This window comes from Mirounga leonina, unplaced genomic scaffold (assembly GCF_011800145.1).
Source record: "Mirounga leonina isolate KUSES-001 unplaced genomic scaffold, KU_Mleo_1.0 Mir_150, whole genome shotgun sequence".
In the NCBI taxonomy this organism is placed as follows: domain Eukaryota; kingdom Metazoa; phylum Chordata; class Mammalia; order Carnivora; family Phocidae; genus Mirounga; species Mirounga leonina.
In genome coordinates, this window is record NW_023270374.1 from 5,241,390 (window position 1) to 5,254,915 (window position 13,526).

Below are 13,526 nucleotides of genomic sequence, written 5' to 3' on the forward strand. Positions count from 1 at the left end.
GCACGACTCTGATGAAAGACAGCATGACTCAGGAGTCTGAGAGGAACAGTTAATCCAATACGAAGTGTGGGACAGTGATCTGTGGAAGGGGTGGGTTTGAGCTGGGCCCTGACAGTGGAGTGGGGTTTCTAAGGGCAGAAGTAGGGAGAAGGGATTCACAGCAGAGCTAATAGTGAAAAGAGGCACAGGCACACACGTCAGTGAAACACTCTTTCACCTCAGAGCCATCCTGTGTCAGTGGGTAGGGATGGGATGCCGTGGAATTTTGATGCCTTTGAATGTCTTAGGGAGAATGGAGTTCATCTGTGGGCTCAGATCACAAATCTTTCATGAAGGAGGAAGGTTATGGATGGGTACGTGGATGGATGAGTAGGTAGGTTTGTTAATTGATTGATTGGAAATGGCAGAATTGGTCTGTGATTACACAACTTTTCTTCCATCTCTTTTTTTTAATAGAAAAAATTTCCATCTGTTGAAGAAAAATTCAAAACTGTTGAGAGAGCTAAAAAATCTGGACTCCCGTCAGTGGTATGTGAAAGTATATCAGACCACTTCCTTCCTACCTATCATTGTGTGTGCTTGGATGACAGAGCTGCAGGAATGAATACACCTACAGAGACACCCAAAGGTCATTCTGTAACTAGAATCTGGTGACGTCTGCACATGCCATACCTTTGGTGTTTTTCCCCTTGAGGAATAAGCTTACATGCTTGCTACACTAAAAAGAGGTCATTGCTCCCATCTAATCTGTGTCTTTGGTTGAGGACCTTTTCATGTGGCAGCCAGTGGGCATTCATTCTCATTTAATCTCTGTAGCCACCTCTTTCTCCAATGAGGAACAGAGGCTTACCAGGCCCAGACAGCGCTCACATGTGCTCACATGTAACCATTTTGTTTGAACCAAGTGAGTCTGACTTCATAACCTGTGCTCTGTGCCAATGCACTGGCTGTAGTCTCTACGCTACAATGTGGGCAAGCTTAAAACCAGGGTGTTTCAATTAGTAACTCCCTGGTAGTGAGCCTTCCTCTCAGAGCTGGTCAAATCTCGGGTCCGCCCCTTATCTGTACGACCTTAGAAGCAATTCTCCAGATGAACTCAGGACCAGTTTTTGATTTGGGGAAATGTGTGCTTCCAAAAACATCTCAGGCAACAGTAAGTGTAGTGCTTGGTACATAACAGGTGCTTAAAAGTCTTGAATAAACTGGTTGTTTAATCTTAGTTTAAAAAAAAAACAACTCATTTTCTAAAAAATAGCTTTTTGTTCCTGTTTTATTCCCCAGAGGAATATCATTAGGTATCTCATTACAGATGAAAAACCTGAAGCCATTATTCCTCACATTGCCCTTCATCATATTCAGTTTCCCAATTGTTGTTATGCTTCTTTTTCTCTAGAGGAATAGAGACCAAATTCTTTGTGGAAACTCTGCGAGGAGTTTCTTGTGAAGGACTCAGGGGTTCACTTCTCTCTCCCCTTTGTCCTCCAGTATTAAACAAGCAGTCACTTGGGCTCCAAACTCAGCTTTAAGCATATGCTGAATTACTCCATGCTTCCTAGTATTAAGTGAATACATTGGTATCTTGTAATTGTGGCCAATTTGCTGAGTGTTACTGCACTTTAGTTGCATGAGGTACAATTGAATGAGCTCTCTGGGGTGCTGTTGCAGTAAAACATGGCTTTGGAGAGCTGATCAGCAAATCCTCTGTCCCTTGATTAACCTTTGCTTAAAACCCCAACTCCTGGATTTAGTGTCTTCTTGATATCCAAAAAAAAGGTATCAACTTACTTTATTGTACAGGGTGTTTTCGAGGTTCTTTTTGAAAAAAAAAAAAAAAAAGTGGAAATAACTTGGGGACTCTAGGTATGGGAAATCTAGACAGTCCCATGTATTGGTCAGTTAGTAGGTAAGAACATACCTTGTCCCTCAACTTTTAGTTAGTATGGCTCTATTTATTTCTGATACCCATTTATCTCCCTGCTGTCAAGGCATGGTTCCTGCTTAGCATGTTCTTAGGAAAAGTAGAGACTGTCTTGCAACTATCATCTATATACCGTGAAGATAGCGAAGATGTAAAAAGTGTGATGAATGCACATGCAAATTACAGTGGGCTCCTCTTTTAAATATTAATACCTCTTGTCACCACATGGTAAGGTGAAAGTTAAAATCATGTTTTTTTCTTTGTTTGGCTTTTTAATGTGACAGCACAAGGACACTGAGCTATTTTAGTCTATTCCTAATAAGAAAGAAAAATGCATTCTAATGAGGAAGAGGAAATTGTTGATTTTATGTGCGTGCGTTCCTGAATTACCTGCTCCTTCATGCATTGGTGGTGCAGCTTATGGATATGAAGTGCTGTTGCTAATTATCATTTCAAAAGCCTAGCTCTAATAAGACCAGACACAGCTCTGATCCTAGCAGGCTCTCTGTGGTGCTAACATTTTGGAGGATGTGAAATTTGATGAATGTTTACAGCTAAAGGTCACCTTTCCTCACACCTACATCAGTCAGGCAGTCACTGGGGCTTAGCTCCTGTGCTCCCATGTTGAGTTAATGAGGACTCAAGGACCTGTGAGCAGCTACAAGATAAAAAGCTTGGACTTTGAGGAGAGTCAACAAAAATGTTTCAGATAAACCTGAGATGGTCTTGATATATGTATAGAATAGAGAACAATCACATGCTGAGGACTTTTGAATATACAGAGAGAGCTGCAGAAAGGAATTGAGTGACTATACTTTTTCTCCTTTTGTTGAAAGAGACAGTCTTTTGGGTTATAGGTCATGATCTCTGTCATCATCCAAGCCCCCAAATTATTATAGCTCTGAGAATAAGCTAGTCAGATTCTAGGCTGCGGGAGTGTCCTGCCTGTCACTGAGGGAATAAATGGTGTGGCAGTTTCAGGGCTCCATATTGCATGAGGACAAGCTTTCTGACAGTCTGAGAGCACAAGGTCTCTACTCTAGAGCATCAGTCCCCTGGATCTATCACCGCAAAACTTCCTTCTTCTCGTAGCAACGGTTCCCGTTAAGAGAGGTGCCCCCAACTGTGTACTTGTACCACGCCAGGCAGAGCGTTCAGGATGTCCACCTTCTCCAGGGGCAGCAGGACAGCACTCATCAAAAGCTTTAAAAGTGGGCAATGACCGAGATTCTTTTTCTATGAATGTATTCAAAGGACATATAAAGATAATGTTACAGTGTCTTTAAAACTGGAAGCAACTTAAAGGTCCAATGACAAGGATTTGGGATAAGGTGTATTCGTGTATGGAATGTTACACAACCATTAATAACTTTGCCATACAATTACATGGTATGAAAGTGTTCCCACTCAAAAATGGTTTAAATGGTGACTTTTATGTTATGCATCTTTTACACAAAAAACGTGTTCGCAAATATTTTAAGTGAAAATTATCAGTTGCAAAACAGGGTATAGTGGCTTCTCACTTTTGTATGTAAAAATGCACCCTAAAATGGTAGCAGTTGCTATTTCAACATAGAAGGAAAGAACATAAGTGAATTTTTTATTCTTCTCTTTCCTTTCTATATTTTCTAATTTTTCTCTTAAGTACATTTCTTTTACATAAACTGTGGGGGGAATGAATAAGCTAACTAGATAAATAGAAGGAGAGTACTCTCCTCCTTGATTCCTTTTTATGACTTTTTAGTTGAGTTTCATTTCATTCTGCTTATTAAGTAGAAACGTAACTCCTGCAGAAGGAAATATTTGCAAATATGTTAAAATATAGAGCCCAAATTCCACAGTATGGATGTCTAATCAGATTATAGTGCTAAGATGTTGAATAGTTAAGACAATAGAAACATTTCCATATTGTTTGACACTTGACAGTTTTCCCTATGAGATTTTTTAGAATGCAGTGCAAAAACAATAAGGAAGGTGGAACTGCTCTGCAGGTGATAATCCAAACTTTTAGAAAATAGAGACCAGAGTAAAACTCTTGGATGATGGGGCCATGGAATGAGTGGTTCTCGATGAAAGCTCTGAATTAGCACAGTGTCTTCATCTCTAAACTATCACCAAATTGCCAGGTAAAAGTCTAGTTATTTCGACACTTCAGGATATAATTTGTAGAAATTGGATATTAATATATTTAAATATAGCATTGGGTCTCTGGTCAGCAGAGATTTAGCTAAGCAGCTACTATATGCCAAGGACCAGGGTAGATGTACATCAGGCAAAAAGACAGGACTCCTGTCTTCAAAGTACAGATCATGTTTACTTGATTTAACAGCAAAGCACACAAAATCCATCATGGAGGTAGTGGGTGAAGGATTTCTATGGCCTAAGAGGTTCCTCTGGACATCTGTCCACTCTACCTGGTTCCCTCAGATTAGTCAGAACACAGAGTGGGTGCATCTCCTCACAAATAAAGTACCTAAGTGTGTTCTGCTTGGAAGAAGCTTTTGTTTCTCATAAAGTGTTAGCACATTGTACAGTTCCAGTCAGGGAGCTATCCAATATCCTTCTCTCCAAGTGTGTTAAGTAAAATGTAGGCAGTCACATAGACCTAGTCTCAACTGATATCTATGTGAAATGCTTTCACATATATTTTTCTGTGCCAAAAATGTAAAGAGTTTGTCCAAACATGCAATTAAATATATCACATGTTCTGAGAGTGATCTCAAGAACCAGACTGCCCTGCTTCAATTCCTGGTCTCCCACTTGCTATGTGTGCTTTTTGTTTAATTTTCTGTGCTTCCTTTCAACCACCTCTACAAGGGAAGTGATGATAATTACTTGTCTCTTTGGAGTGTTTGCAAAGAGTGAATGAGAACGTGTGTCGAACCTTCTCAGAACAGTGACTGACCCTTAGTAAATTCTCCATAAATGTAAGCTCTGTATTAGGAGTCATGCTGGTGGCTGTAGTGAAATCAAATTTTAAATATGAGAATTCTAACTCCTTTAAATTTAAAAATTTATAGCCGTGAAACGCACAAGATTGCAGTGTTTTACATTGCTGAAGGTCAAGAAGACAAGTGTTCAATCCTCTCCAATGAAAGAGGAAGCCAAGCATATGAAGACTTTGTTGCCGGACTTGGATGGGAGGTAATTCATTTCGTTTGGGAGCTGTTTATTGACCAGCACTATTTAAGGATGTATGTAAACTGGACATCGATTATACAAGGTTTTACATTCAAATCTAGTACAGGTAGCCTTATGGAGTTGATGAATGTATTGAATTTGAACATCTTCTGTTAGTTGCTTTTCAGTACTTCATACATGAACTTTTATTTCCCTTAACTTTTCTTTTAATGTTATTTCATCTGCTTTTTATCCAAACTGAATAGTCAGATTGGCTCACCCAGCCATAGACAGTTTGTGGGAAGAGAAGATAAGTATAGGCAGAGAAGCATTGGCTTCAGCTACAGTATGGAGATTGGAGAAGAAATCAGTGACTTGGTGGGTGAAAAATATGAAGAAAGAGCTGGATGAAGTCAAAAATTGGCATGAAAATAGAATAGAGTAGCCATGAAGGTTTAGCAGCCAACCTCTTTCCCTAAGAGAGATCCCAGGATGACTGATATTGAAAGAATTTGCTTTTTCTCTGCTAAATGATACTCTGACAGACAGACATATACATTTATACACATGCGTGCCCGCACACACACACCCATCTGTCTCTTGGAACATAAATCTAAAGGAAAATATATTTCCAGAATCTAAAAGAACTCAGAGTAGTTATAATGGAAATCAGTATATCTGAAATAGTTTTCTTACTTTTCTTTACTTTTGTTTTGGTTTCTTGGTTATCTGTGCTGTGGGAAACTCTCTGGGTGCGTAAATAAGACTTGTCTCTGAGAGTTAAATGTTAGCAAGGAAACTAATATGGAGATGGGGACAGGAGAAGCCTACATTAAGGTCAAGACCATGTACTTTATAAAATGTCAAGTAGATTTTAGCCTAAAAGTGTTACTGTACTCCAATAAATTGTCCTTCTTACTAATAAAGTGACTTCTTATTTACTGGGTAGAATATACTTAATTATTTTAACTACTATACTTTTTAAACCACACATTCGTAACTGGAATTTTAAGAAAAGACTAGAACATTAGTTTAGTGTACATATTGATTGTATTTGGCACAGAAGAGATTCTTCTATTGCTTTTTTTTCCAATTGTGTTACAATAGGTGCTTTACTGAAAGAATACCAGTTCATGAAAAGTTAAATTTAAAAAAAAGGGGGGGGGAGGTCCTAGGCATTGACTAAGAAGTGAGCATTTACATCATAGTTTGAAAAAGAATGATAAAAAAAAAAAAGAATGATAACTCCCAGACTTGTAGTGGTGTAAATCAGAACAACCGCTTTGAAAGATAGGTTAGCAATGGCTGTTAAATATCAAAACATCTGTACCCTTTGATACAACATCCTACCAAAACATTCCTTTGAATGCTCCTTGTGATTTGATCACACCAGCACTGTTTGAGAAAGCAGAAAATCCCATAAATCCATCAATAGGGAAACTGTGTGTGTGTGTGTGTGTACATAAATACATAAAAATACACATACATACACACGCATGTATACATATGTTCGTGTGTATAGGATGGAAAAAAGCTAGAGAAATATGCACCAAATTTGTGATGGTGCCTGTCTTAGATTGATAGGATTTTGGAGCACTTTCATTGTGAATGTTTCTTTCATGTTTTGATTTTGTCTAATTTAGTATTACATTTGTTTTTTATCAGAAAGCTATAAAAATGAAAATAATTAGATTTCTTTAAAACAAAGGACATTCTTGCTTGGTGAATGAGGACAATTTAGGGTTGACCCTCACTCTTTCCTCTTTGTTACCTGCATCAGGTGGATCTCTCAACCCACTGTGGGTTCATGGGTGGACTTCAACGCAATGGCAGCACGGGGCAGACCGCTCCTTACTATGCTACCTCGACTGTGGAAGTCATTTTCCACGTTTCAACTCGCATGCCATCAGACTCAGATGATTCACTCACCAAAAAGGTAAGAAGCCTCTTTGAGGACCATTCTTAGCCACCATGGTTTGTAGGTGAGGCTCTCCTAGTCCAAATCAAAGGCCTTGGCATAACATGCACCAAGACTGATTTCCTCTGGATGCAATTTCAGTGTATATCTTCTCAAGCTACAGTTGTAATTAATCTGAAATATCTAGCTTGGCACAAACTAGACAAAGAAATAAATGAAAAGCAATCAGTCATTTGAGTCTTAGATCCTAAGATTAGGATTTAGGAAAAGGAAGGGTCTTAAATGTTATTAATTTTGGATCTTCCCTCACCTGACTGTTAACTGACAGAAAATAACATTGTTGACCTCTCAGGTTAGCAAAGGTCATAAGATGCAAGGACCCTGTACTGACAGATTGCTGAGAAAGCAGGCACCTCCCAGGCTTGCTGGGGGCAAGTGGGCAGTATCTGTGAAAATGACAAGTGCAGGTGTGCTCCTGCCTAGGGTCCAACCTTTGGCACTGACCTTGTTTCTCTTCCAACTTGGGCCCTGGAGGCAGAAGGGAACCTCCTTCACCTCTGAGAAACTCCCCAGGGGAACATGGCCCTGAACTTTCTAACCTGCAAGATGTTCACCTCAGGCGACCCTCTATTAGAGGTGAGGAGCACCTTAACAGAAGAGGAATCTTACTCTGGGAAGGAAGCCTAGAAATCTGACCCACTTCTCTGAGTTTCCAGATGAAAGGAACGACTGCAGGTAGCCTGCTAGTGGGTGGCTGAGCAAGCCTGGAATCCCTACCTCACACCCACTCTCTTTCTACAAGGATGCAAGAAAAACTGCAGACCTGAGTGGGTGGGAAAACAGCTCATTGAGAAGCTAAGGTTGCCATTGGTGGATCTAGCGTGGTGGTTATAGCCAGGGTCTGGAGACAGGCAGACCTGGGCTCAACTGTTACTAGCCCATGCCTCAGTTTCCCCATCTACTAAACGAAATTGAAATCAGCCTATGTCCCAGGGTTGTTGTGAAGTAAATGGATAATGCCCATGAAACTGCTTAGCATGGTGCCTGGTGTAAGATCTCTAACATTAGCCCTCGTCATTGCCCATTGGTCTAATTGAATCTTATTTCTCCTGCCCCATTAGGAGGTGACTGATATTGGCCAGTGGGCCCCACTGTTACCACCTCATCTCTTTTCTCTGCAGTTTTGCCTTTTCATCACTGTAGCCCCAGACGTCTAAACCTCCTATATCGTGGGCAGTGGTGTTTATAAGACCTTAGAGCTTGGGTCACGGCACAATCACAGACAACTTTCACGGTGACTAAGTGCCTGGGATGTGCAGAGCATGATGGCCGTGTGCTGCCTCCCTCAGCCATGGAGGAGCTGCCTCCCCGTCTTAGGTTTTGATGGCCACCCTGGTGGCAACATTCTTATTGAAGGGAGGACCCGGCTCTGTTTCAGATTACCAAGACCTTAGGCAAGGCTTCCACATCCTTTTTATTTGCAGTACCTTGTAAATTGCTGATAATCTGCACATATGTTGCCATATTCTATGACTTTTTTATGACTGAGAACTATTTTGTTAATATGTTTATTTAAAATATCTTTAAAAATTATTCCCTAGGTAGGATTCTTTTATTTTTTTCCCTCTTCCTTTTTCTCTCTCTTTTTTTTTTTTTTTTGTGAAAAGACGTCATGTTTTCTTGATAAAACGCCTTGCTATAAATAATGTTGCAAGGCTTGGCCTGGTTGAAAGATTCCCTACTGTAATAATCAAAATTCAGCTGATACCTTTTGCAGGTCTGAGATTCAGCATCATTAGTGACAAACTCTCTTTATCAGGATGTCTCACAGCCAGACTAAAAATCAGTCACAGTAACAGCAGCCCACAGTTCCTTGTCTTATTCTAACTAAATTGTCCCTAACAGCTTAAAAATGAGCTGCAAAATTCTAAAGTGATTCATGCTCTCTTCTGCCCCTGTCATGGGGGCACTTTTTCAATTCCACAATCCGGTTGCAACCCCATACTGAACTCTTGATCCTTCACTGCAGAAATTTGTTAGCTCTAGCTAGATTAGATTTTTCACAGCTAATCTAACTGCTGTAGGGGTTTGCAGAGTGGGGACAGAGCTGTGCTATTGGATTTGTCCAATTCATTTGACTCCAGGACTATAATTGCACTTATGTCTTACAAGGCTTTTATAGCCTCAGGCTGGCCAGCCGCATAAAAAACAAATTGGCAGTGATACAGTACGAGTGAAAAGGGATGAAAGGCCCACATTATCAGTCTCCAGGCAGCACTGTTCTGGCAGGAAGTTTCTTGGTTAATTTACAAATAAAACTTAGATTTTAGGATGGGCACACTGTCAGCTGAACAATGGGGATGTCAGGCCTGACTGTTACTTAGTAAAAGTAGCAGCCGGGCCTACTGAGGAGCAGGAATTCTTCAATCAAACAGACGACTCCTTCTGGAGCCAGCTGGCGATGTAATGCAATTAGTCGGGAAAGGAGGTCAGCCTATTAGGTGTGTACCATGACCAGTGTCACCCGTGCGTGCCGCCTGGCAGCAGCAGGCAGAATGGCCCAGGCGAAGGACTTTGAAACTCTGTCAGGATGAGAAGTAGCAGGACATGGGGTTGATTTCTTAAGACTGAAGAAGCGAGCATTTGTTCCGAGCCTGTTAAGCATCCATGCGTTCTGGAGCCTGTTGTGCAATTGAAACTGTAGCTGGCGTGAATGACAGCTCCATCCCAGGGTGAGACTCATCAGTCTTTCGCAGATCATACATGAGTCATACCAGCTTGACTTGCATGCACGCAACAAACTCACTGGTGGATTTCAGACGGGGGCCCTCTACTCAGAATTCTCCAGAACTCAACAAAATGACATCTCTGTAATGAAATCCCCTTTAAATTGAGCAACACATTGAAGCTTCCAGAGTATTCCTTCCTCTTCTGACATGGTGAACATTTTGGCTGTTAGTTTTACTTGTTTCACCTGCTTATGTTCTGGTCTGAGGCGGAAGAGGGCATGTTTTTGCTCTCTGCTCCAGATCTACCAGTCAGTGGGTCCTGTGGCCTTAGCCCTTAGTTTTGTGAGTTAGCCAATTAAACTGTGGCTTGTCCAGAGATCTGGAGCACATGACATTGAAAGCAGCTTTGAGATGATGAGTATTGTATCATTACCACACAGAAATAGCTTTTCCTTAATTACAGAAATGCCACACTGGGAGGACGGGTCTGTCCGTGTGATACTATTCTCCCTTGCTGTGGTTCTGAGAACTCAGTCCAAACAGAATTAGGAGAGACTTACGTGGATTATATAATTGAGGAACCTAATTGAGAAAAGGGAGAGTAACTGCAAAATTTCAGTAATCACTGTATTACCTCAGAGTTAATGCCTTGAGCAACTTATGCTTCTGGATTGAAAGGAATCATCACAGGTTTTAGGGTGCTGGCGTGAGGTGATAGCCCCACATTTGGAGGGTGTGTAGTAGGTGTGTTATTCCCATTGCGACTTTTGTGCCGGCATTATGTCAAGGGGCACAACAAAACCGCCTGGCAGTTTGCCTCTCTTGACAGGGTGAGGGCAGCCCCACTGTCACAATTCTCTTCTGCTGGGCTGAATCCACCCCCAACCACCACCAAGTTTCAATTTGATACAATTCCTATTTCCCTTGAAAACCTGCCTTTATGTGTTGCTGGTAATGCTGACTACCATGTTTTCACTCCAAAACGATTGAATTTCAGGAGTGTGTTGTGAGAGCTTAGCATGTTTTATTAGAAAGGAAAGAGAAAAGAAAGAGAGGTGGAAATAGAGGAATAGAGGGAGACATTCAGTGTTGCTATGAGAACTTGGTGTCTTTCTTTTTCTTTTAACTATTTATGGTGGTAATGGCTTGGCTACACCTTTTGCTTGCTACCCTTTTAGCCTTTATATGTGATAGGGGAAGAAGAAGAAGAAAAATGTACTGGGTAATTTTACACTTAGAAAGTTGTAGACACCATTGAATTGTTTTGGATCGTCGTGACTTGTGCTCAACACCCACAGTTGCATTTATCCCAGCGCCCAAGCTCAGACACAGTTGAATCGTGCGCCCCTCACCATAGGGGTTACCTACAATCACACCTGTACCTCACAGTAGTACAAAGGTACTGGTGTAAGTCTTTTTAAAAAATTGACTTACACAGTCATTCCCAGAAGCATGAAAGAGTAAAGAATAGGACAGCATTGCCGCAAGCCAACTTCCTTTGTAACCTTGTAAATGGAAAGGAGGCCATGTTGGGGTCACCTCAGAGTTTTCTTTTGTGGTCAAATAGTCTGTAAAGAAAATTTTATTTATGCTAACATGTTTTAAATACATGGTACTCCAGAGCATCCTTTTTTGTGTGTGTATTTTAATACAAAACTACAACATTACCTTTGACACAACATTGCTATTTTATTAACAGTGCCTCTGAATTTAGTCATTTTTAGCGTTCATCTATAAATAAGCTAGGAAGCAAGAAATACTTTTTTTCGGTGGTAGATAGCATTCTTCTTATGTGGCATGTGAGAGAACCAAACCTCAGACTTTCAGTAGGTGTCAAAGCGCCTTCACCAGTCAGCCTTTATATAAAGGTTGTAGGACTTCAATTTAGGCCAACATTTTAATCTTTAAAATCTAGTTTCTTTTAGTCACAGCCTCAGGCTTATCAGACGATTTCATGCAGGGCTTTCTCTGCCCGGGATGTGCAGTCGGTACGCAGGACCTTCATCAAGGGTGTTCTTGTGGCTGAAGAACCCGGCCCAGGAAGAAGTCTCAGAGTCCCTTCCTTGGAGGCATGCTAAGCCCTCGTCAGAGACGCCGGGGATCTCTGGCTTGTTTTGGGGTTTTATGGCGTCTTTGTCTATAAAATGACAAAAACAGTGGGCTACACTATTTGAGCTGCGACAGTACAGTTGGCTTTGGTGTCGACTTCGATGGCCGTGAACAGTAGAAATGGCACTAAGTTAGAGGCCCCAGCCCAGGTTTCCAGGCCTGCTCTGCTCCTTGCTGTTTGCACACCTTGGTCAGGTGTGCCTTTGTCTTCCTGAGCCCCATCTCCTCCCTGTCAGATAACACAAAGATGAGGTCATCTGCCTCAGAGAGTTAGTGGAAAGATGAGGCAAAGGCAATCTCTGAATGCTAGTTACTAGTGTTCTTATTAAATTTAAGTAATACTTATTAATTTCTTAAATGAAGGTAATTTTTTTTTTTAAAGATTTTATTTATTTATTTGACAGAGAGAGACACAGCAAGAGAGGGAACACAAGCAGGGGGAGTGGGAGAGGGAGAAGCAGGCTTCCCGTGGAGCAGGGAGCCCGATGCTCCCTGCTTCTTAAAGCTTTGTCACAAATCTAGTTTTTATACATTTGGTAACAATTGTGTTATAGTAGCTTTTGGTCTCTTTTATTCGTATTTTTTCTTAATAACCATTGAATTAAGAGTCTTATGAAGCTCTATTGCAATATGGAATAAAAGGCTCATGTCATTAATTGTTTGGAGACATGCTCAGCAATATAAAGCATAAGGATTTAGTACCAGGAGTAAAATTCAATTTAAAAAAATCCTTGAAAAGGTCTCATCCCCTTCCAGCAATAATGTACCTGCCATGCTTAATACGCATCATCTCAGTGCCACTTATTTCATAGAAAGTAAGTGGTGTTTTCATGTGTTTGTGTTTTTTAAATCCTCATAGAAGACAGTGGTGTCGTACCTTTTTTTAGTAGTGAAATATTTTTGCCTCTGAGTATTATAATTCAATTTGTAAGCCACGACCCCTCATAAACTGCTGTTATCACTCTGATTAATAAAGAGCCAATTGGCCATTGCAGCTCCGTCACTTGGGGAATGACGAGGTCCACATCGTCTGGTCTGAACACTCCAGGGACTACCGCAGGGGCATTATCCCGACCGCCTTCGGAGACGTTTCAATCATTATTTACCCAGTGAAGAATCACATGTTCTTTATCGCGATCACGAAGAAACCCGAGGTACGTTTTCACCGCATTATCACTCTGACTCATATAGCATTTGCCACATGATTCACTGTTTTTGAAAAACAGTGATAATAAATATGTTAAGGAGGACTTTTTTCCAACTGGCTAATGTCTCATATATATCTGAATTACACATGCTATAGGGAAATTCAGTATGAATTGGGATTTTTCAGAGTATCTTTCCTTAGGAGGACAGAATTCTGTATTTTTATGTCTAGATTCTTTGGAAATTATTGTGTGAAGACATGAATGGTATTTTAAATGTTTTGAATTTAAAATTTTTTCTTAATTTTAAAAAATGGTAATTTTAAATTTGGGACACATTAATTAATAATAATAAGAGTTGAATGAACCCCCTGTCACATCTAGCATTTTGTGGATGGCTGTGGGTATAGAATTCGACCTTCCGTGACAAACAGGCACTGCTCACCGAGCCTCTGACTGCTGCTAATGGGGGTCAATCCTGAAGGATTGCGAGCATGGCCGTGAAGAAGACTAGGCCTCTGTAGCACAGCCTGCCCATGTGATGATTTTTAACAATTGAAGCACCTTGCCACAGAATCAATGCAGCC

At 40.7% G+C, this 13,526-nt stretch overlaps 1 protein-coding gene across 5 annotated transcripts in view; it reads left to right on the forward strand.

The window, feature by feature from the left end:
* Nucleotides 1-13,526, forward strand: part of RALGAPA2 (Ral GTPase activating protein catalytic subunit alpha 2) — a 324,790-nt gene that overhangs the window by 207,653 nt on the left and 103,611 nt on the right. For all 5 annotated transcript variants that reach the window (XM_035005755.1, XM_035005753.1, XM_035005752.1 and 2 more), the window contains 4 exons: nucleotides 457-528; nucleotides 4,939-5,062; nucleotides 6,819-6,974; nucleotides 12,790-12,948. In XM_035005755.1, the coding sequence (XP_034861646.1) occupies nucleotides 457-528; nucleotides 4,939-5,062; nucleotides 6,819-6,974; nucleotides 12,790-12,948 (511 nt within the window). The remainder of the gene's footprint in view (nucleotides 1-456; nucleotides 529-4,938; nucleotides 5,063-6,818; nucleotides 6,975-12,789; nucleotides 12,949-13,526) is intronic.